The sequence below is a fragment of the Labrus bergylta genome, chromosome 17 (genome assembly GCF_963930695.1).
Source record: "Labrus bergylta chromosome 17, fLabBer1.1, whole genome shotgun sequence".
Classification (NCBI taxonomy): Eukaryota; Metazoa; Chordata; class Actinopteri; order Labriformes; family Labridae; genus Labrus; species Labrus bergylta.
The window spans coordinates 6,217,131-6,240,067 of NC_089211.1; the positions used below are offsets into that span (position 1 = coordinate 6,217,131).

At 41.3% G+C, this 22,937-nt stretch overlaps 2 protein-coding genes and 1 long non-coding RNA gene across 3 annotated transcripts in view; 1 reads left to right on the plus strand and 2 right to left on the minus strand.

The window, feature by feature from the left end:
- Positions 1–958: 958 nt before the first annotated feature.
- Positions 959–9,056, minus strand: ccng2 (cyclin G2). Its single transcript, XM_020656297.3, has 8 exons — positions 8,907–9,056; positions 7,448–7,609; positions 7,085–7,222; positions 6,677–6,927; positions 6,023–6,101; positions 5,740–5,838; positions 4,546–4,745; positions 959–2,318 (listed from the first exon to the last, which is right to left on the minus strand). Exons 2-8 carry the CDS (start codon positions 7,550–7,552, stop codon positions 2,186–2,188), a joined length of 1,005 nt encoding a protein of 334 aa, XP_020511953.2. The 5' UTR covers positions 7,553–7,609; positions 8,907–9,056; the 3' UTR covers positions 959–2,185.
- A 1,460-nt stretch (positions 9,057–10,516) lies between these two features.
- ccni (cyclin I) overlaps positions 10,517–22,937 on the plus strand; it is a 13,405-nt gene continuing 984 nt past the window's right edge. Inside the window, exons 1-10 of the mRNA XM_020656294.3 lie at positions 10,517–10,746; positions 12,186–12,345; positions 17,408–17,542; positions 18,783–18,857; positions 19,632–19,772; positions 20,449–20,577; positions 20,678–20,779; positions 21,666–21,831; positions 21,951–22,135; positions 22,273–22,937. The exon at positions 22,273–22,937 is cut by the window's right edge and continues 984 nt beyond it. Of these exons, the coding sequence (XP_020511950.1) occupies positions 12,232–12,345; positions 17,408–17,542; positions 18,783–18,857; positions 19,632–19,772; positions 20,449–20,577; positions 20,678–20,779; positions 21,666–21,831; positions 21,951–22,135; positions 22,273–22,500 (1,275 nt within the window). The 5' untranslated portion in view covers positions 10,517–10,746; positions 12,186–12,231 and the 3' untranslated portion in view covers positions 22,501–22,937. The remainder of the gene's footprint in view (positions 10,747–12,185; positions 12,346–17,407; positions 17,543–18,782; positions 18,858–19,631; positions 19,773–20,448; positions 20,578–20,677; positions 20,780–21,665; positions 21,832–21,950; positions 22,136–22,272) is intronic.
- On the minus strand, positions 14,558–17,398 carry LOC114921521 (uncharacterized). The gene is made up of 6 exons (XR_010669032.1): positions 17,213–17,398; positions 16,880–17,044; positions 16,598–16,762; positions 16,410–16,506; positions 14,890–14,991; positions 14,558–14,786 (listed from the first exon to the last, which is right to left on the minus strand). It is a non-coding gene; the product is annotated as an uncharacterized lncRNA (long non-coding RNA).

The window sequence follows — 22,937 nt, forward strand, 5'->3', positions numbered from 1 at the left end:
TTCTCTTACACCTCTTTTCTCTCCTTTGCCGCTGCAGCAGTGTTACTTTTTTTCCCTTCTTAAAACCTGCTCATATTCGCCGTAGCCTATGGCCACGTGAAGATATTGATATATTTCGAGGTGGTTAAGGTTAAAGTAGGAGGATCTCTTTTTTTGTAACCTGTTGCCATGGTGAATCGTAGTATCGGGGCTCCAGTCATGTTGGCTTTTATCGCGCTGAACACCGAGTGGACCTACTCAGAGTTGATTTAACTAATTCAAATCTGCTGATCTGGAACCGAAAACTCAGTTTCCCACCTGAGAGCAAATCAACTCAGAGCTCAGGGTTAGACTGAGGGTTTGTTGAACCATCTTTCAGAAACGGGCCCGTTCTATTTCTCAGAAATGGCTAGATTGTGTTGAACTGATAAATGAAAGTACACCTCACTCACTGAGAAATTATTTTCTATATCTGCTTTTTTATACACACAACTGATTTTCTCAAAGTTGAAACTCAAGACAACCTGAGTTCTCACTTATGACTTAAAGAAAGCTGTGATCAGTTTTATTGGATCTCGACGCAGAGTTGACCACGTTCCAGTTGCAGGTTAGACAAGTAACATGGACGCCTCCAGGGGTACCTTTGCTTTGTTAACTAATACCTGATGTTGACATCACACTATGATAGTTTGCACGTAAAAAATAACATTGCAACATGTGCAAATAAACAAAATAGTTACAGCTTAAATGGTACTGTTGATGCACGTAACGGCCATCTTGGATTTCCTTTCTGACTACACAAGTTGCTGAGTTTCCAAGTCAAAATTCCAACTTAAGGGGAGCGTTCCTTAAAACACCAGACCCATAACTTAATGTCCTATAAATTATCCAAAATAATAAAGGTGAATACATGATTTAATATCCAAGCAGCTGGGTGTTTTTTTTAAGCATGGTGAAGAAAAAGAGCGAAGACAAAGCATTTAAAAAACAATATTTTTTATCAGATTTTCTGGTTTCAGTACAGGTGACAAAAACAGAATAAATAACTTAATATCTACAGAGAACTATTAACAGATTTTTGTGTACATCATTTACAGTTTTACATGTTTTTATATTAACATTTTTGTCATTTTTAGCTTTTTTTGACACAGTCAGCATTATTTCTTTCAGAACAACATCCTCTCCGAACCAAACTTTTTTTTTTTTTTTTTTACGCTACATCCTAAAGTTGGCAACTTTGACTTTTATAACCAGAGTCATACACACACACATCCACAAACACACACTTGTTAAATATTTTGTATATCTGAACACCCCGCGGTGTGAGCAGGGTTTGAATCTGAGGGGAAAGGTGTCAGATCTGTCTTCACTGCCTTTAAGCAAGGCACTTTGAAAGGGTTGCCTTGATCTTTGATTCCCTTCAGACTCAAACTCAAATCTCCAGTCTGCCCATTTAACACTTGAAATGAGTTGAAAAGAAAACTGTGCAAATGAATCTTTTTTTAAAAGAAGAGAGCAGCTGTGATCAGTCATCTCTAGAGATGCATCTCCCTCTCAGAATACGCATGTTCATTTTGAAATGTTCCCTGGGTATTAAAGACCAAAAACATAGATCAAGAGACCCCACAAGACCTGATGGAGTCTAGAATTTATGCAGGTCCCATGCAGACTAATGAAGTCTAGATCACACTGGAGTCATTAACCAAGAATAACAGGCCACGATACATGACCACAGCTGCTCTCGTGTTCTGTGCATCAGAAAAGAACTCCTCCTCACTCTTACTAAAAACAGTCTTAAGATTAATAACAGTCAAAAACATTCTGATAAATAATCACATTTTAGCCTCTTTTTTTCTTGTTGACAACAAGAACCGTTTCTGATCTCACATCGGAGTCTTGAGAGTTTCCTCATATCTGACTCCACTCTGCACCGTGAAGACCCGACGCCGCAGCCAAGTCAACTGAATTTTTATCTAATGGTCGTCGTGGAATGTGACATCTCAACATGCACCGACACGTCTACAAACTAAAAAATCTAAATCTACCAGGAAGAGTCCCGGGGGAGCTGCTCAGCTGTTTTGTGCGATTCCCCACCAGCAGCACCAGAGCGAATTAAAAGAATAATTTAAAAAGGACGGGTTTTTTTTTTTAAGGGTAAAGAAGTGAGAGGGTGGAGGTGGTGAGGCACATGGTGGCAGCAGAGGCTTCAGACGTGGAGGTGTTGGCGGTGTTTTTGGCGGTGGAGGTGCAGGGGGAAGTAGGGTCCTTCGGCGTCGCTGCCCGGAGAGCTGCTGAGGGACTCCTCGCCTGAACTCATCATATCCTCGCATGAATCCTCACTGTGGAAACACAACCAGAGACACACGGTTACTACACTGGAGTTTGATGCCATGTTTTAAAAAATAATACAGTCTGTTATTTTAGTTTTAATCGTTAACATTATCATAAAAACCAAGATTATCGGTCACATTTTGAACCGAAAGATCGCTCCGTCTTCATCACACTAATATGTTAGCAATGCAAGGTTGCCGATGCATGTGTGAAATTAAGACAGTGTGCTGCTTTTTTTGGTACTCAAACAATAAATTAAACAATACTGGGTCCGTAGGACTTCTATTTTGGTGGACGTGGTATATTATTCCCTTTCTGGTATCATGACCATCCTACTTGAGTTTTCAAATATCTTTTAGGAACAATGTTTGTCCATGCCTTTAAAAGTCTAAAATTTAAAGGCCTTAAAATGTTTTAATTATGATGTAAAAAGTCTAAAACTTAGAAGGTTTAAAACTTTATTTGAGTTGATTTAAATCTCTTTAAAATGTGCTTTGGGGAAAAGTTAGAATTGATCATGTTGAAATAAAACTACAAAGCTAAACCGCTCATATACAATGTGATCGCTGTGTGGCATAAAAAGTTAAATGTTTCTGTTAACATCACTTCATCTTTTATGGGTTAAGTACAAAGTAAAGTAGACTTGGTGTTTACTTTAGAAACCCTCTTAAACATGAATCTGAACCAGGACAGGTTTATAAAAGTAAATATTTCACTGAATTTAAAAATATAAGCGCCAAGGTTTTTTTTTTTAAATGTTCAAGGCTTCAACGTGTCCTAAAATAAGTTTGTGCTTTTATGACTGACGGTCTTTTTGTGACACACGTGGTTCCTTATTTCAAATGATATAAAGCTTTAAAATGTATAAAATAAAGTTACTGAGCTTGTTAACATTTGTCACACTGGGAGAGATCAGAGTACAAGAGTGCAGAGAAATCATGTCAATAACACACATTTACTGTCTGATAGCAGCTGATCTCACGTCCTGACGCATGGCAGTTAAAGTCTGACTCAGCTGTGTATTAAAAAAATCTGCTGATTCTGGACGTCACAGGTGGAATTTGACTTAATATAAAAGCATATAAACATAAACCAAGGTTTCATGATGAGCAATGTTTCAGAGCTTTCGATTCTGTTTACTCGAATCAGCTGGAAAAGTCTCGCGTCTGCTTCTGTCTTTTCTCCTCGCACAACAACTCCAGAAAGTTACATAAAGTCAACGCACTCTGGCCTCCTGTGACATCATGGAAATGTTTTGTGTCAGTGGGACGTGACTGGAGGCTCGCACGCCCTCCCATCATAACATACATACAGTGCTGGGAGATATGAGAGGCCCTGACAAGCTGAGACGTCTGTGTGTGCGTGACATGTACTTACAACATAAAGAGAACTTGTGTGTTGCCTCAGGCTTGCTCTCTGTAAATCGTAGTGAACTGAGGGACATTTCCACCTTGGTAACAATCTCAATATGTTGGTGTTTGTACTAATAAGAGATTTTACACAATGCACTGTGTTTGTCAGAATGGTGTTGATGTTACAAACGGAAACATTAGGTGTGTGTGTTTATGTGGCAACACAGCGGGCGTGTCTGGTTCCTTGTAATCTTTAATGCCTCTCTTGATTGGAGTTTTTTGGAATTTACAGCAGATTGTACATACTGTGAGCCGTCACATGATGTCACATGAAGGCTATCTGACATCTGAGTGAGAAGGAAACTGAATCCAACACAGTTCAAGGTCCGATTGTCGAAGTTTATGTTTTATGAGTACAGAACTCTGAGCTCGGACTGAAGGGAGTCTGCAGCAACACTATCGAGAACTTCTGCTCTGAATGTTTAGTCATGCATCATTTTGGTACATCAGAAAACTCTTAATATGTTTGTTGTGTCGTCTTATTTTATTCTCACTTGGTACTTTTTAAGTTTGACTGGAATGTAGCATTTTTAGCACTTGCTTTTATTTATTTTCCAGTGTAAGTGTCAATCTTTAAAGTATCTTGCTTCAGGGTGTTTACCTTCTGACAGAATGAGTATCTTGTTCAGGTGTGTTAAGGGTTTGGACAGTTTCAGAATCTTCTTCGGGGAGATCGTGTTAATAGCTCGCTATGAGGGTCTAAGCATGTCATTATCTCACTGAGTGTGGGTGAATGTGGTTCTGACAGTGTTGTTTTTTTGCTACAGTGTGAATTAGGCTCGACAGTGTAAGCATCTTGTTCAGGTGAATTTTGAGGACTGACCTCTCGCTCTCATCCCAGCAGCCCTCGGGGATGGTGGGCAGTTCAGGGACGCTGCGGTAGCTATGCAGGTTCTGGGCGGTCCGCCGCGAGACGATCCACTGCAGCTTCTTGTGGTTGGGTTTGCTGCATTCAGGGGACGCGTAGTCCAGTAGACAGCGGGCCACACGTTCACTCCATAGCAGCAGTTCACTGTCGGCAATCTGAAACCAAAGCACACAGGCGTTCAGTTTAGCCGCTTGGCCGCCTGCCCTGTACACCGACTGATAGTGTATTTAAAATAACCTAGTTACTTAACACACTATGTTCCTGTAAATGAAGACCTGGTTTCTTTTTCCAGGTCATGAGGTGAAGTGAAACCAGGTTAAAACAGCGTCTGTAGGTTTGTTCTGAAACCTGATCAGCTGGTCATGTAACACCTGAGGGGTCAAGTGTCTGTGGCTGGAAGGGTTTGAAAGACAAACACCCGAGGACCAAAATATCCCTGTGTCAGCACTGTCAACAAATGTCCCTGTGTTAAGAACCTTAAATACCTCTATCAGAAAAAAACTAATCCAGTATTATTATTTTAGTTTAAAAATTAAAGGGAAAATGCAAGTAATCTTGAAAAGACATACTTTTAGGGAAACAGATGATAGATTTGTTGAAAAACTTTTAAGGACAAACGTTTTGCAGATTTCCGAAATCCCACCGTGAACATAGACCTTTAAAAGTCTTGCGTTTGTGTGTTGCTTTTAGCCGTCACAACACGACAGCAGGTTACATAACCACGGGCGTCAATTGAAAAAAAATAATTTTTTGAACCTGAGCCGGCCTAAGAATAAACAGCCGCGCCTGCTGCTAGTCAAAATGTGACCACACCTATTTGTATGTTGCGTTCACTTCCCTCACATTAAGTCAGAAACTAGAGTTTCATTCTGAAGTGGTTTGTCTGCATGCTTATGAAATTGTTTGTCGTGTAAATGATCTTGTAATCCCTCAAATATTTGTGGTCACTGCTGATGCTGATACCAACAGTAATAATAGATATTCATGACACCACTTAGTCCTGGTAAACAAACGTTTTCCTCTGAAATCGATTCCCTCTGAGCTGCTGTGGTCGCCTCAGTTATGGGAAAAGGAATCTTTCTTTTTATTCCATCAGGATTCACCAGCTGTGACTCTCCCTACCTGGTTGTGTTGTTGTGGAGTGTTTACCTTGAGGTGTCTTTGGATGTGATAGGCTATCTCCAACATGTCCTCAGACTGGCCCGCTTCGGTCTCCTGCCTCAGGAGAGACAGGGCGAGGACGGACGGCTGGATGGACAAGCAGACAGACAGAGGTTAAGGGTGGCACAAACAAATACAGGTTTAACATTTTACCACAGCCTCTGTGCAGTTTTTAAACAATGACATAACATAACTAATTTCCGAGCGTGTCATTAGACTGCCGAGCAGCTCTAATCCAGTGTGACCTTTGAGACATGCACTGAATTCTTACCTTTGCTTTAGAGAAGGAGATTCTGCACAGACATGCTTTGAGCTGAGCCTCCAGCTTCTCCAGGTTTAGAGTCTCTTTCCTGTTCACACAGAAAAACACAAACATGTTCAGGTGAGTTCTCAGACAAGCAGACGTATTTTCAAGACTGGTTACGTATAGAAATAAGAAACCGTTTTCTTGTTTAAGGATTTTTGAGACGGCTAAAAGCTGTGACATAACCTGTATGTGTGAAGTTTGAAACTAAACATCAGCTGAGCATTATCAAAACAACACACTGTGCCAGGGTTACATAAGTGTGAGAGATTTCTGCCAGGCCAAATCTTATCTCACTCAGACCCAGTTGGCTGATAGCTGACTGCTGCCCTACATCAGGTGGAGCTACTGTGACAAACAAGCAGCAGGGCGCAGGAGCTCCTCCAATCAAACCCTGGGAAAATCGTTCTGTTTGCACACCAACTCGAACTCTGAATGGTATTTTATGTAAACACTCAGGGATGTGAAATTAAACCAGTATGTGCTTCAACAGGGGCAGCAAAGTTGTCATTAGTAAAAAAAAACTTGATGCAGACTAAATAAAGTTCACTGACTTTATTTAGGCCAAATCAAAAAATGGATGATTTAGAGAACTCTATTTCCTGAGTGTCTTGGTCTTACCTTTCAGTGCAGTGTGAAAGAGTGATCTGGTGGTACAGGTGTAGGAAGGTTAAGGCAGTGATGGCTTTGGATTTGAAGTTGAGCTTCTCCGAGACGATCTTCTCCATGCGGCTGAGGTCGGACACGGTGAACCTGCACTGTCCGATGCGGATGAGCTCGTCGCTTGGCGTCACGTTGCACTCCTCCTCCGTCACTTTGGCCGCCATTTGGAGGCAGCTGAGACTGACGCAGGAGAGGTGCTTTGGCTGGATCTGAGGTGGATACACAAGCAAGAAACTGTTTAAGAACCTGAATATTATTTATTTATTCACTTGTTTTCTTCCATATTGCTGAAAATTGACGCTGCAGAGGTTTCAGGCAGCAGAATTTTAAAAACATGAGCTGTCCTATGTCTGGTGCATTTCATACCCTCATCATGGCCAGGAATCTGTCCAGCAGGTTAACAGCCAGGACGAAGGTCTGCGTGCTATAACCGAAGAAGCTTGTGAGACTCCACAGGTCCTCCACTTTGGCATCTCTGCACTTGGCCGAGATTCGACTGTCGTCCTGCAAAGACATGATGTTCAATCACCTGGTTCATCTGTCACAACACTGATGGTTACTATTGGCCGAGGTTATTGGAAGAAATGCTTAGCCTGCTAGAAAAGCATGACAGACAGATATATATGGCATTTTATAACAAATGTGCTTAATGGATTTAAGGGTCATTTGCTAAACTAAAACAACTAATTTGGAGACTGTATGAGGGTGATTATGTTGTAATTCTCTCACCTGTGTTGTGGATTCAATGAGGCTCAGTCCCGCCTCCTTGGGGAGGTAATGAACTTCCTGCTCATAGTTCAGCCTCAGATCCTTCATCAGCTTGTATGCGTCCATGTCTCAGCCGGCACTGGAGCAGGGGATCTCGTTTTTTCAGCACAGTATTTTTGTTTACTGCAAAACAGGAAATAAGACACTCGATTCAGGTTTTGTGCAGGCTGTAAATCTTGCAAAACAAAACACCCCCAAGGCCTCATAGTGGACGCTGAATGTGGTTCGAGATGTTTAAGGGTATTTGGAAATCAAACAATGAATTTCTAAACTTATACAGTTAAATTGTTATTATGAAGAGTTGTTTCCAAGCAAAAAAAAACCTTCTCCTTTGGGTTTAACATTTCACAGAGCACAATATAACTATCATCTAGTACCTAGAATCTTGTGTTTTTTGAGTCCATAATTTTCCTCTCTGTCAATGTGTTGTTATTATATGATATTCTTATATGCTTATATACAATGCATATCCCTGGCCTACATTTGCTGTGTGCCCAAACAGGGGTCATAGCTTGGAGCGCCGCCCACTTCCCTCAGCTGGGCTTCGGTGTCAGATTTCCTGAGGTAGACGCCTTCCCCTTTTGCTCTGACCGAAAAAACAACTGCTTATCAAAGGTTCTGCCTGTTAATAAACAACCTAAAACACACTAAAATATAACCTACAAGGCTTTATATGCTCTTTTTTATCGTTTAAGCTGAAGCTAGTCGACGGAGCTAACGTCAATAGCATCGAGCTAGCGTTTAAATCCTCTCTGAGAGGAGCGGGGGAGGGGCTGGTTATTTTTCATTCCTCAGGCCTTTTTATTGTACTGTACAATCAATTTATCAAAATAAGATGTATTTTTATTGATAAAAGTAAAGTACTTATGCACCAGATCCCCAAACATATCTGTGCTTGTTCCTCAATGGGTTTTTAACCGTGTATATAATATCTGCTTTAAAACAGGAGATGAATCCAAGGGAAACCAACAACAACAGACAAGAAAAACATCTCCGCCTGTAGCCAGGAAATTCTTCGTGTAAAGTCGCTTAAATGTGCTTTATTTCATCCCAAAAACAACGACAACTTAAAGGAAACACTTGCTTTAAGTGCCACTATTTCCTCATAAAGAGTGAAACTAGAAAATCCCCTTAAATACCATTTCAAACAGCCCTATTGTTTATTCGAAAATTGTGACATTGAAGAAAAAAAATAACTTGATAAGGAGGCAAGTTAATAATTTTCGACAAAATATTGCTTTGGTTCATTAATATTTATATTACTGTCCCTTTGTCGACCGTTCAATCTAATCAGCTGTGTTCCTTCTATTTCCAGTCAATTGTTAGCATAAACCAAGGCAAGTTTAGTTCACAAGATTAGCAAATCTAGGTGATGTTACAATGAGTTTTTAAAAAGTATGTTTTTAAATGTGTACTCTACCTGTTGTGCAAATTAAATCCTCATATCTGTTGTCTTCGGCCGTATCGTTTGGTGTTACTCCTTCTCGTCTTCTCTCTCCTTTCTCCTTTGCTCTCTTTGTTGATGTCCCTGAAGCTCACGCCCACTTCATGACGTCAGAGCCAATCAGAGGCGTAGGTTACAGAATAGACTTCACCCACTTTCCGGCTTTAACTGTAAAAAAGGTCTACACTTGCTAATGTTTTTGTCATTGTTAAGCATAATCTCGAACAGTGTCGTTCAGAATTGTACGCTTGTGAATGTTTGTAAAGCTTCAATCAACCTTTAAAACGAAAAACAGCCGATCTTTCACATGAAACGGTCCACCTCTGAGCGATATGTCCATTAGCCAATCAGAGAGCCGCAGTTTAGAACGTTCAAATAGTCCGCCCAAAATGGGTCAATTTGATTGGCTATAGGATATATTTTTTTATCCTGACGCAACTTTGACATTACGTAGTGCCCACTGACTTTTTCTTCTGTTATATTTTATTCAACAAATGTCATTTTAAATGCTACAAAACGTCACAACTGTCCTTACTCCGATTGTTGGCTAAACACAGTATTATAGAGAATAAAAAAGAGATAAAGAAAAAAAAAATGCGATTTCTGAGACAAATGATAAAATATAAGAAATAGGAATATGAACAACGATAAGTAGGCTTCGTGTTTGAGAAAATCGATACATTACGTAAAACTTGCTCGTTGTCCCAACATAAACCTTTAAGTCTTTTGCCTAACATTTGCTATCATAGTGGGAAAGTGAGCAAATATCTTTGAGTTCCGCTTTCATTCTGAGGAAGCTCAACATACGTAAATAGATGATTGGGTTACATCATAATGTAAAACACATCTAAAACGTCATAAAAGACAAATCATCCATCAAACTGACACTTAAATAATCATCATTCAGCCTCCTAATCTAATCATGACATTTTGCAGGGAGTAGGCCCCCATAAACTGAAACAAGTGAAAAGTAACCATAAGGAAATACTGAGTTAATGCCTTCTTATTTTAAGATTTCACACCCCAAAAATACACGATCCACTTGACAAATACTCATTTAAAGATTATTTTTCACCAGTATATTTTGTATATCAGACCCCGAATTAGCTTTTATTGGCAATGAATGCTTACACAGCAAGGAATCTGCCTTCGACAAACTGCTCCATAGGCAAAAGTATGATTAATAATATTAATGATACAAAAAAAAGAAACAAAGAGTTATGTCATGACTGAATGTACAGTAGTGGAGTATAGTATAGTTAGTATATCAAGTATTGCTTATTCAATGCTGATGCTATGAGCTTCGATTAAAGTCAAATATGACATTTTAATCAGTAAACATTATGGTTGCTTCATTGAACTTTCCTTGAATCAGAGAAAATATTTTTCAGTCATCAACATAACTGAAGGGGAGGGCTAATTAATATGTTCATATGTGTCGTTTCTCCTTCTATCTGAAGTTAATAAGAATAAAAGTAAACACTCCATAATAATAATACTAGTATATTATTAATAGGAATTTTCCACAGAAGGTATGTTTGCTTTGTCCCTCGTCCTGCCCGTTCTGCCTGCGGTGGGCGGAGTCTGTTTCCCTTATCTCTTCCCCCCGGTCCCCTCCTCGGAAGTAGACGTAGCTGTCTATTCCGTTCTTTTCTTTTTGTACATTTTTTACCCCTTTTCCCCAACACTTAGCACCATGGCCGCCAAAATGGACGATTAAACCGAAGAACGGGTCCCCGATTTCACCCCCAAATTATCCTTGAACCGATCGGACCGGATGAAATCCAACTGTGGGTTACGCCGCTTCGCAGGGGAGGTGAGGCTGCGTCTATTTACTGGATCTGAGTTAGCTGTTTAAACGTCCCCACTGTACAGTTAACCTTCTTGTCGGCTTGAACACACTCAAATTTAGTTCACATCGCACACTCTCAGGGTAGTGAATAACATTTACACCATTTATGTGATAACACATTTTACAGTATGAGTGCGACGTCAGCACAGCTAGCGAGTTGCTAACGATGCTAGCCTGTCATCTTAGCTCCGTTCCAGGGAATAGTCGTATCCGGCGTAATAATGAGAGGAATTGCTTGGTAATGCACCTGCTTCGGACAGCCAGGTGCTTCCCTACAGAGAAGGCTTCCTCTGGGTAAATCCCCTTAATAATGGCATGTAGTTAGATGTCACACATTAGACGGTACCTGCCATCTGTATTGTAGTGAGTTGTTATGTAACTTAGTGGCACAAAGTTTGTTTTTGGTGTGATAAGTGTCATCGGTCAGCCTTGCAGGTAGTTTGTTGGACTGTTAACAGGTTAAGAAAGTAAAAAATATGTTGCATAATATAATATCTGTGTGCCATAATAGATTTACAAAATTTGCAGGACAATAAAACATTTGTATTTCATTGTACAGTGTCTGCTTTGATCTATAAAGCTTATATTTTTGTGTACTATTACAATGTATGTACTTTTCTGCTCTCGTATCTTTTATATAGCGCTCATATTTTTATACTTTTACTTCTTTTTGTAGAGCTGACTCTGCTGCTGGAAATAATGCACAAAAACTCCAGAACTGTCCTGTAGCCTACCTGTGCAAATGGCAATACACACCTAATCTAATCTTTGCTGCAGGGTGCAGGTTATTGATTCATTTCACTCTAATAGTTTCTCGTATAAGGGAAATTATTTCGCACATCCATATGGCTATACTGAGATGTTATTCGAATTTAATAACAATGACGTTGATGGATGTGCTGCATTGCCATGTTTTTGTTAGTTCATATCGGAAATGTGACAAATCAAAGAACTTGCAACACATTCATGCCGATATTATAAGATCATACATTGCTGTGGGACAACAAGCAAGATAACGGGCTAGGCCCAAAGTCCTGCCCCCACTTTTGGGGCAGCAGTAGCTCAGTCTGTAGGGTCTTGTGATGAGAAACGGTGGGTCACTGCTGCAATCCAAAATATGGGAGTTGGTTTGGTTGCTGGAGAGGTGCCAGGTCACTTCCCGAGTACTGCGAATGTGCCTTTCAGCAAGGCACAGAACCCCCAACAGCTCTAGCGCACTCCCTGTGTAGCAGCCCCTCACACAATCCAAAAATGTGTACATTTCAATAAGTGAGAATATTTCATGTCCCTCGTCATCTCCCCTGTCACCAAAGTAATTGTGCGAAAAATGAATAGTTTTTTATGAAGTTTGCTCTAGATGGTTGAAGTATGTGACATGTTGATTTCCCCTTTTCTCTGTTCAGGTAGCTGTATCCAGTGGGGAGGTAGGCTCATCCAGGGGAGGTCAGAATGAAGTTCATCGACCCCTGGGGACGCCAGAGGCTGTCTTTTCTTCTGGAAAAGGCCGCCTCTAGGGAAGCCAAGATGTGGAGGGGCTACGTGCCAAAGAAACCCTCCTCACAGGTGAGATTTTAAACCAATGGGTGCCTTCGTTCATTAACTTGTTAATCGAGTCAGATAAATAATAAGCTGTAAATGTCACGCTTCTTTGTTTCTGAAATGGATGAAATAATGCTTGAAATACTTGATTTATGTTTTTTTTGGTAACATTTTCTCTTCTTTGATTGATTGTTAAACTCAAAGATAATGCGATTACTACGTGAGCTGGTTGTTTTATTTGAAGTAGATACAGTAGTAGGGTTGGTAGCTCTGCTGCGTCACAAACATGACAGTTTCATAACCTGTAATGATGAAGCAGCCGTGAATCAGAAACACAGTGCGTCACTGAGCAAAGACAACACATGTTCTGTTTAATCACATTCATCCCCAGCTGGTCTCACCCAGTATACACCTCAGCCCCAGACACATACTCATGTGATGTCACAACGCCTAGTTTCATCACACCCTCAGTAAGTCACGACTTGTGTATGGGCTCGTCCTCGCATGATGTCAGCCTGTAATTACTTCGATCCGTACTCTAAATCATTGCATGCTTCCTTTTTAAGTTTAAGGCATTCTTTAAGTGAGTTTGCCTTTATGAGATAGGACAGCAGAAGAGAGACAGGACATGTTGGGAGGAGAGAGTGGCGCACAACATAACCGCCAGACCTTCCAGTCATACACTGTGTTTGATTTCATCATTACATGCAGCTTCATAAAGTAGTTATTGTCTTCCACATAATCAAAAGCCATTAATTTTCAACTAAAATTATGATGCACATGATTGATGTGATATGATTGTTGTTTTCAGAAGAAAAAAAATCACACTATCTTGGAAAACCTGTCTACTCTGGTTGACGATCAGGAAGTTTACCTGCTTTATTAGTCAGGTATTTTTCCCTGAATGTTTCCTGTTTACAAACTTGTTTGAGCGGCTCCCTCAGCATGCCGTGACGTAGTGATCTCTGGGTCATTTGATGGAGCTAATTGAGCTAATTGAGCAGATGGGATTGGCAGTGGGGCATCCCTAGTCTGTAATCTGTACGTGAGACACCTGCAGCGCTGCAGTTACACCACTAAAGAGCCAGTAAGGCTCAGAGAGGATCCAGGAAATTAATATAATCTTTGCTGCATGCATAAGCTATAAACGCAGTCATCACAACACTGGTGCACGACCACTAAATGTGCGATCCGTGCTACCTGCACTCCTCGCGTTCCCAGCTGACCTAAAGGTGTAGAGATTCAAGTTAAATGGAATTAGCATCGAGGTAATCTCTGACTGTTAATCCAGATCTTGTACCGCTGAGTCACTGCTGCGTGTTCATGTGTCTGCCACTTTAATCTGCCCAATGGGACACGTTCCACCTCCTGCTGTTGATCTGTAGGTTTTGGATCCCAGAGTGCGGCCAGGTTAGCCAAGCACGGAAACCTCTGGTCCCGATCCAAACACCCGTTCATGTCTTTATGTGGGCGTTGTTAGTTCATTGGCTGCTTCTGAACATGTTAAAAAGATGGGCGCAAAAAGTTTTCCTCAGCATGTGGTCCGGGGCATTAAAGTGAAATAAAAGTCAATCATAAACAAACTCAAACATTTCCTGGAGGAAAACCTCAGCAATAACATCGACAAAAATCAAGACCTCAGACAGCCTGAGGAGGATCTGCTCCTAATGTGTGCGTACATACTGTGTTTATTATGATGGTGAAACATTGACCTAACACAGCACCTGTCTATCAAGGTGCTGGATCTGCCTATCATTGGTTTTGTGTTGTCAATGATAAAAAGGCTGTAAACGACAGCGCTGGGACAGATGTTATGAAACTTATCAGCACCTTTTACTGCGTTTGCAGAGGTGTAAACTGGTGTAAGACCTCACTCTGTCTCCTAAGGACAAATAAACAACAGCAGTGTTTCTGGGTGAAATACACTGCTGCAGGCACGATCATTGTCTTACTTTAATTACAACTTACTGTGGTTGTTTACTTAATGTTAATGCAATCTTAATGACAAAGACACACAAAGGCTATAAAGTTTTCTTCTGTACTAAACCATGCAGATTTATTTTTGACCAATAGGATTGAAGAAAAAATCAATACAAAGAAACAAATACTCTAGAATAATCACAGTTTGCATCACTCTGATTTCAACGAGTAGATCTTTAAATCCAAATCCAAATAAGGATAATCTGTAAGATTCTGTCAGAGAAACCTTTAGTGCTGCGATTCTTATCAAGTCCTGTGTTTGCATCTGACATTGAGGATGTTGACCTCATTTCAGAAAAAGTCATTTGCTTCCTTTTTCCTTCCTTCCTCTTCCTTTTTTCGTATTTGTGAAAAAGCATTAAGTTTTTACTGGTCAGACCGCCTCCGACAGAATACCCGCAGCAGCCAATGAGAGCGAGCAGACTTTGAAGCGTCACTAACTGGATTGAGTACTCTGACAACTAACCGTCAGCACACACAAGAAGCTGGAAAATTACAAGAAATTAAACCAAATACAGTTCCTGGAGTAGGCAGTGAAATGTGTTAACTCTTATAATAATGATTATTCAGTTCTGAAACTTTATTCACCTCGCAGGTGGAAACCCATACTACAGCATCCAGGTAGTCTTCCTGCATACAAGTGCTCACATGCGGCACCCCAGTTCAAGGATCACATTCAAAGCATGCTTACTGTAAAAAAAACACAGTAAAGGAGAAATACATGTTAACAAAATGATCTCAGGTTTATCACCTCTGGCTGCTGATATCAAAACAGACAGCCTTCAGTTTTCCAACGTATCATGAAGGGTGCATTTTGTGTCAGTCTCACAAGGAGATCATTCCCATATTTTTTGTGTAGCCATGCCAACATAGGGCTGTTATATTTGTTCCCCCAGATCTGTAGCTGTCTGTGTTGGATGACTGGCAATATGCGATATCTGTGCCAAATACTAACAAAAAATGTTTGACTACACACCTGCTTTACAGGATTTTTGTTGTCCTCTACAGTCAGGGTGTGGGACCATGACTTTAGACTGGAAGACATGGGGCAAATGTTAAGCATGCTCCAGTTACCCATAACTTGTAAATCACACGAGACGAACTCTATGACCTTTTCGTCCCTGAGAAGAAGCTAAAACAAGTGACTCATACTGTACACACAAAAAACCACCCTAAGAAAATGTTGCTTTTCTCGTTGCTGCTGTGACCTGAAGAAGCGGTAGAAGATGGACGGATGATATTTTGACAGATTGAGCCTTTTTGGGAAACATGCTGAAGTAGGCCAGTTGTCTTTAGTTAAGACAGTAAAGAGCTCAGAGGCTGAACGGTGTCGGGTTGCAGATTAGTGTGCGAGCGGGGTCAGTGTCCTTCTGACCTTTTGTCTCCAGCTTCCAGTCCAGTTACAAACTAAACTAGTGTGACCAGCGTCAACACAACTTAGAAATACAAACAGAAAAAAAAAAACACTCAAATTGCTATCCAGTGTTTAATTTCCACTCAGGGGTATCTCATTCTACTTAATGATATGGTGATCCCCTGAGCCTAATCTCACTACAATGAAAGGTATAAAAGCCTACTCTTGCTGTTGCTCCAAGAGCGGTATAGCGTCAACAACAATGTGAAAGACTGATGGAGAGCCTGCCAAGTTGCATGAAGGCTGTAGTTAGAGATCTGTACCGGGTTGCACCAGCGGAGATAGTTCCACTGAGGTAGAAGGTGTAACTTAAATCTTACACCTAGCTCCAAGTAGGTGCGTCCATAAAATACAGTTGTCATGGTGATCGTTTTAAGCTTATTGGCTGTTTGGTGTCAGCAGTGCGTTCTACCTGATAGATCACATCCTTCATAAATTAAATCCAAAAGCAGAGTAATGTTAAATTACCTCATGTTGTGTTGTTGTTTTGTTTTTTTAAAGATTGATTTTCCCTCTTTTAGGGCAGGGTTAGGGATGCCTGAAAGTGTCTAGAGTTATTCAGGAGTGCACATGTGTGAAAACCACTCCACAGACATGCAGGGAATTTGCTTAGGAAGTAGCCACCATGCCATCGCTGCGTTTACTCTCAACATGAGGTGAATAACTCTGAGTAATAAACAGACAATTTACTTACCACAAGTAGGAATGCCCACCCAACCTGACATTTGGAAAAGTGCTTCTCCAGGATGTTTTGAAAGCTGTAACATCATCCCAAACTCAGAGACGTGCATCTGAAGTGTAACAGAATATCATTCATTTAATAGTTTGGCAGAACATGCATTGGATATTTTATTGAAGCAAAGATGTCACAATAATTCTTACATTATCCAGCCCGAGTGCAGACGATTGGTTTGACTTCAGGCTCCACTGAAGGGTTTGTTTTAGAATAACTTAATCTTGAGGAACTCAAACATGAGTCTGTATCTGTTGTAGAAAGCTCCATCCACAAAGCTTGGACCTGTTAATCCCAGATAAAACACGTGTACCCTTCAGAAAAACACATAAATGTAACAATCATTCTTCACAAAGAAGCAGATTTTCATTGGACAGAAGCTTGAGGTAAACATATGTAAAGGAAATGTCAGCTGTCAGATGGTGAAAAACCTGGAATTCCTGGAATGTTTTTGTTACAAGGTTTGGTCTGATTGTTGAGGAAGATCCTGTTGCTCTGTTTAGTGGGAACATGTCCGACAGGAAGGCCCTCCTCCGGGTCCTCATGAGATACTCCAAAGTAGTAGACTGCATCTGGGAAGTTAGTCCTGTTTGGCCCTGGAGCAGAAAGCATGACACATAATAATATAATAAATAATTTCCTCAACATGACAAATAAGTTCAGTGTGCTCACACCTCAGCCGTGTTTTCAGTGAACAGCAGGTTATAAATTCACAGCCACAAGAAAACAAAGCGTAATATGTTGTGACGACAAAACAAACTCACGGCCACACAAAGGAAGTGTTGTTTAGCCTGCTGCAGTGAAAACAGTGTTTCAACTGCGATGAGGCCTCCTGTGACAAACAAGTCCATTAAAGGCTTCTGCCTCATTAGCTTCAGTGGTCAGAACAAACAGCTTACGGCGACGAAGCCGCTGATGTTTAACTCTTGTTTGTTTGTTTGTTTGTTTGTTTGTTTCAGGATACAGACATCTCCCCGGCCCAGCGGGACGAGGCCGTGCGCTGGTTGACGGAGCTCCACGGCAGGCTGCAGCTGTACCCAGAGACCCTGGTGTTAGCTGTTAGCATCCTGGACCGCTTCCTCGCTCCCATCAAGGTAACAAAAAAAAACAACAACAAAAAAAAAAACATCACTTACAAAACATCAAACATCTTTAATCCTGATGTGGCCCTGATGTCTGACTCTATTCACTGTCCCAAAAATAAATCTTAAAAAATAAGTAAGTAAGACAAATGTCTTGATTTCTTCGTCTGATACTCCCACTGCTGTGCTGCTACGATGATGAGGATCGTCCTAACAGCTGTCTGTCTCACAGCTGGGTTTACTCAGGAGCAGAGATATAGCTGAATGTCAGGTCAGGACAAAGCTCCACTCCACAGACAGAAAGTTCATGTTTGTGGCTGTGGAATAAAATGTTCTGAGATAAGCAGGACCCATGGACTCTGTGTATTCCTGATAAGACTCACTGTTCAGCACTGTGTGTCTGGAGCCCTTCAGACCAAAGTTAATCAGGGATGTCTTGTCAGCTGGATACACAGCTATATACAGCTTTTGTCCTGTCAAATTTAGAGAGTTTGAACCACTTTTTGATTTTGTTATCCCGCCTACATCAGTGATAAAAAATGGCTACCACGTCTTTTTTTTAAAATCATGCTAAAGAGAAATATACTCAGCATCCATGCACATCACAAAAACAAGAGCATACACATTTAATAACACCAGGAAGATTAAAAAGAACTATATGAAGGCAGCACATCTCAAGTTCCAAGTTAGGGAGGACAAAACATTGACTAGCCCGCTTCCATCGCTGCATCACCTTTTGGCTTGACCTCTGTCTGGCAAACTGAGGGGCGTCCAAAACGGCCGTGTGGGGGGGTAGCCTTAAACCTGCCTACCTTCTCTGGTCCAAACAAATCCAGATCATTCAGGATCAGAATCTAAAGTTAGAAGGAGGACATACTGGCTGCTGTATTGTTGTCAGAGAAGCCAGCACTTCAACATAGCATGTTTCCAACATAAAAGTTTCCTTAATGTCTGATCATATAGTAAGATCACTTTATCATTTTATACTACGTATGTTACGGATTGCTCCATGAGTTGCTGTCTCTTGACTTTTCTTGACTTTTTCCACTGAGTTGTTTAAAGACAATAATCCTCTTAAATGTGGAGTGAAAATGTGCAGTAAAGCAACAAGTGGGTCTGTCTTTTTCATCTTCCACCAGAACTAGCATCTTGATAACTGAATCACATTCATCAGCTGAAGCTCGCTTCAGGACTGTGGTGTTAACCTGACTGTGAAATTTTACCGAGTTACTGATTGATTGTTTGTCTTCAGGCCCGTCCAAAGTACCTCCGCTGCATCGCCATCGCCTCCTTCTTCCTGGCTGCCAAGACCTGTGAGGAAGATGAGGTGAACACACACTCACACACATCAGAAAGTAGACACTTGTGTTTTCCACATATTTACACAGTGAATGTAGCTGACAAAGCCCCAGATGAGTTTGAATTTATTTATTTAGTAAAGTATAGCCCCTTTTGATGTACCATCTCATTTTTGAAGGGGTCCTAACAGAAAACAAAGTAATACACAACAACCAGACAAAACATCATTACTTAACAGACATTCATCAGTTACACAAATACATATAGCTCTCTCAGCTGTTGAACAAGACCGGGTTAAGAAAAAGAGAACAACATCAGAGGTGAACTGGCTACTGCTCTGGTCATGAATGATTGCTCTTTGTTGTGTGAATTTCACAGACAGAAATTGAATGATGCCCTAAAGCTTCACCGACACCTGAGAGATATCTAGCAGTTATAAAAACACCTTGACATTTCAGAGAGTCTAAATCTGGTACAGAGAAATTTGTTTTGACTGCAGCAACGGCCGAAAGCGAATGAGAGTGCATGAAACAGAGAGAGGGAAATATCGAGGGGAGGATTGTAAAAAAAAAAAAAAAGCAACAGAACATTATATTCTTTCCTTTTTTATACTTGTTTATGAACTTCAAATCAAAACACAAAAAAATCTTGTATTAGTAGCTCTTTCAAGTGTTTATGTAGGATCAATTTTTCAACTGAATTCTCACAGTTGTTTCTGTTTCTTTGTGTGTGTGTGCGTGTGTGTGTGTGTGTGTGTGTTTGTGTGTGTGTTGGTCTCTTTGTGTGTTTGTGTGTATGTCAGTGTGTTCCCTCTCTGAAGGAGCTGGTTGACTCCAGCAGCTGTGGCTGTTCTTCTGCAGAGATCCTGAGGATGGAGCGTCTCATCCTGGACAAACTGAACTGGGATCTGCACACCGCCACAGCACTGGACTTCCTGCACATTGTACGTCTTTATACACACACACACACACACACACACACACACACGGACACATGCAACCTTCATTGTGTCTCATATTATCTGATCTCATTCTCTGGCCTTGGTTTGTGTTTGTGTCTGAGAAATCCATTCAGTGCAGCTTGTCCCACCTAGTGGTAAAAAGAGGTTACTGTAGACTTTCTGCACCTTACTTTCAAACGTCTTTCTCTGCATTAAAGTCAAGATCTCAGCCTCCGTACTGTCTCTAGTAGAAGGGCAATCTTCACAAAGCAAAAACAGATGGAGCTGCACAGAAACTGAGCGTTGTGCATTATGCTGAACACAATGAAAATCTTCATGCAGGAGGACAAAACGAGCGCATACACAGCATGCAGCACAGTAATCGTTTAAACTCGATTATCTTGTTTTCATGATGATGCAAAACCAAAATCCTAATTGTAACTTGAATAAATGTCCAGCACTAACGTGAAATAAATACACAACACCAAACGTTCAGACAATATCATCAAAACCGTTTTGATCTGCTGCTCTCAATCTGATGGTTAGAGTTTTTAAAACTGCTGTCGTTGAGGGTTATACACTGATTTCTAAAATAGACTAAATAACTCACAAAACATTTACATGGAATGGGATTTTCTACTCTCCTAATCTTGTATTTATGTTTTTTTCTTCCCCACAGTTCCATGCGATGGTGTTGTCGTGTCGTTCTGGGTTTTTGGACTCCATGTTGGGACTGAACCGCTCTCAGCACCTCTCCATGCTCACACGACGGCTCTACCAGTGTCTGTCCGACCACACACTCATACAGGTAGACACACACACACAAACATCCTCACTTTATCCTCATAGAAATCTTTTTACCCCCTGCCTGAAAACTGATCAAGTTTGACCCTCATGTGCTCCCGTAGCTGAGAGGATCCATGCTGGCCTTGGCCCTCATCACTCTGGAGCTGGAGACCTGCTGTCCTGACTGGCTGGCTCTCACCATCGACCTGCTGAATAAGGCACAGGTACCAAAGCCAATCCGCCTTTCTGTCATTCAGCAGCTGCAAATGTTCAAATCTGACCTCGGCCACTTTGCTGCATGTCATCCCCCTACTCTCTCCTCCCAATGTTTCCTGTCTCTCTTCAACTCTCCTATCTAATAAAGAAAAAAAAAGGCCCAAAAATATCTTTCAAGAAAACTGAAAAACACAGACAATAACAACAACACATTGTGCTCGGGACTTTCTTCAAAATCTCTTTTTAAACATGCTCTATTAATTATTTCAGGAGAATTTGTTTTTGTAAGAGAGGCTCTGGTGGAAAAGACTGAAATGCAGTTCGGGGTAAGCCCAGCAGAGGGCGCTAAAACAGCAGTCAAGTGATTTTTCAGTAGTTGTAAATGGAGTCAGAACAGAGGATCTAATATTCCCTTTTTTCAGAGAGCTTGAACACACAAGTTTTTCTTTTTATATCTCACCACTATCCAGAAATCATTCCAGTTCATTCCGTCTGTAGCTGCTGCTGCTGTCTGCTTTTGAACCTCCTCTTCTCTGTTTGCATTCCCTGCTCATTTATTAGAGCCAAAAGTCAATAAATTATGATCACATGTTTGTAAGCTGTTTGTCATTGTCTTTATCTTTGGGAAAGTAATGTTTGCCATGTATTGTATACAGAGCATGTTGCTCTTAACAACAAGACTTATAATTACCTTTAAGTGTTCATAATTCAAGAGATTTGTATTATTATTGTTGATTCTTTATTCATTCTGTGTCTCTTTTACCTTTTAATTTAAAGCACTCCTGTTTGAGTAAATATCAATCCACCAACTTTATCGAAGTAACAAAGTTCAGAGAATAAACAGAAACTTAATAGTGTCCCGCCTGTCTCCCCCTCCTCCTGTTCTTCTCTCAGATCGACAGCTCTGAGTTGATTCGAAGCCGAGAGCTGGTGGCTCGTAGTCTGTCCACACCAAAGGCTTCCCTGCCTCCAAACACTGTCTACATCTACCAACCCCTGCAGAGTCCGACCACCCTGCAGCCTCCGGACCAGGACCCCACACTCCTCTGCTGCATACTGGGTACGTTAGATTTTAAACATCAAAGTCTATTCCCAGGTGTTGGAGAGGGCTACTTCATATATGTGCGTGTGTGTGTCCTGTATGTATTAAAGCATTTCTGTAACTTCTCTTTTCTCCAGGGATCAGGAACTCCACCGCCGAGTCTTCCAGGGACCACGCCCTCGTCACCGCTGTTCCTCAGGAGCAAATAACACCTGGCTCCTCCACTGACATCCCAGCGCTGCTCTCTCCACCCAAAAACCTCCGCCATCTTAACCACCTGCAGAAGGTCACACTGCGCTGCAAATCCTCCTCCAAACGCAAGGTAACACCATATCTCTCTCGCTCTCTCTCTTCCTTACGTTCAGGCTGCAATACCTTGAGTGTCCACTTGAGGCTGCAAAAGCCAATCAAATATCCCCATTGATGCCCGTCACTACATAACGCTGTCTGTGTGTCCAGGTGGAGGAGATGGAGGTAGATGACTTCTTCGACGGCATCAAACGACTTTACAATGAAGACATTACCACCGCAGCCGTCCAGGAGGTGGCGACACCTGCAACGGGGGCGATAGCAACAGGAGGTGGAGAAGGAGAAGGAGGAGGTCTGGGTGTCTGCAGTGTCCTGTTGTCCAGACAGGAAGGCAGCTGTTCCCCCTGCCCGCCTCTGCAGCCAGTCAGTGCCTCCTAGAGACCAAACCGGAACCAAAACCGCCTTCACACACGCTCGCCATCTTTATTTTTCACTTTCTAATTTGAGTCCACAAACGAGGCAACAGTGATGGGCAACTCCCCCAGCAACAAATGAAAGAGAAAGCTCGTATTCAGTGTTCTCATTTGCATTAAAGCAATATAAAGGCAGCTCCTCTGGACAGGTTGCCCATCAGAGGTTGTCAGAGAAAAGTGTGATACATGAAGAAAACTTTAATGTTGTCATACAAAGTGGGCGGTGATAAAGACGGTTTCAGTGGTGAAGACGGTTTTGGTTTCAGTAAAAAAGACCCCGAGCTGCTCAGCTGTCCCGAGGTCAGCTGCCATTGTCCCCCTCAGCCAGGAAAAACAGAGCCCAAAAAAAGTTTAAACATTTAAAAACTAAAAAATGTGCTGCTGCTACTATCTTAATAATTA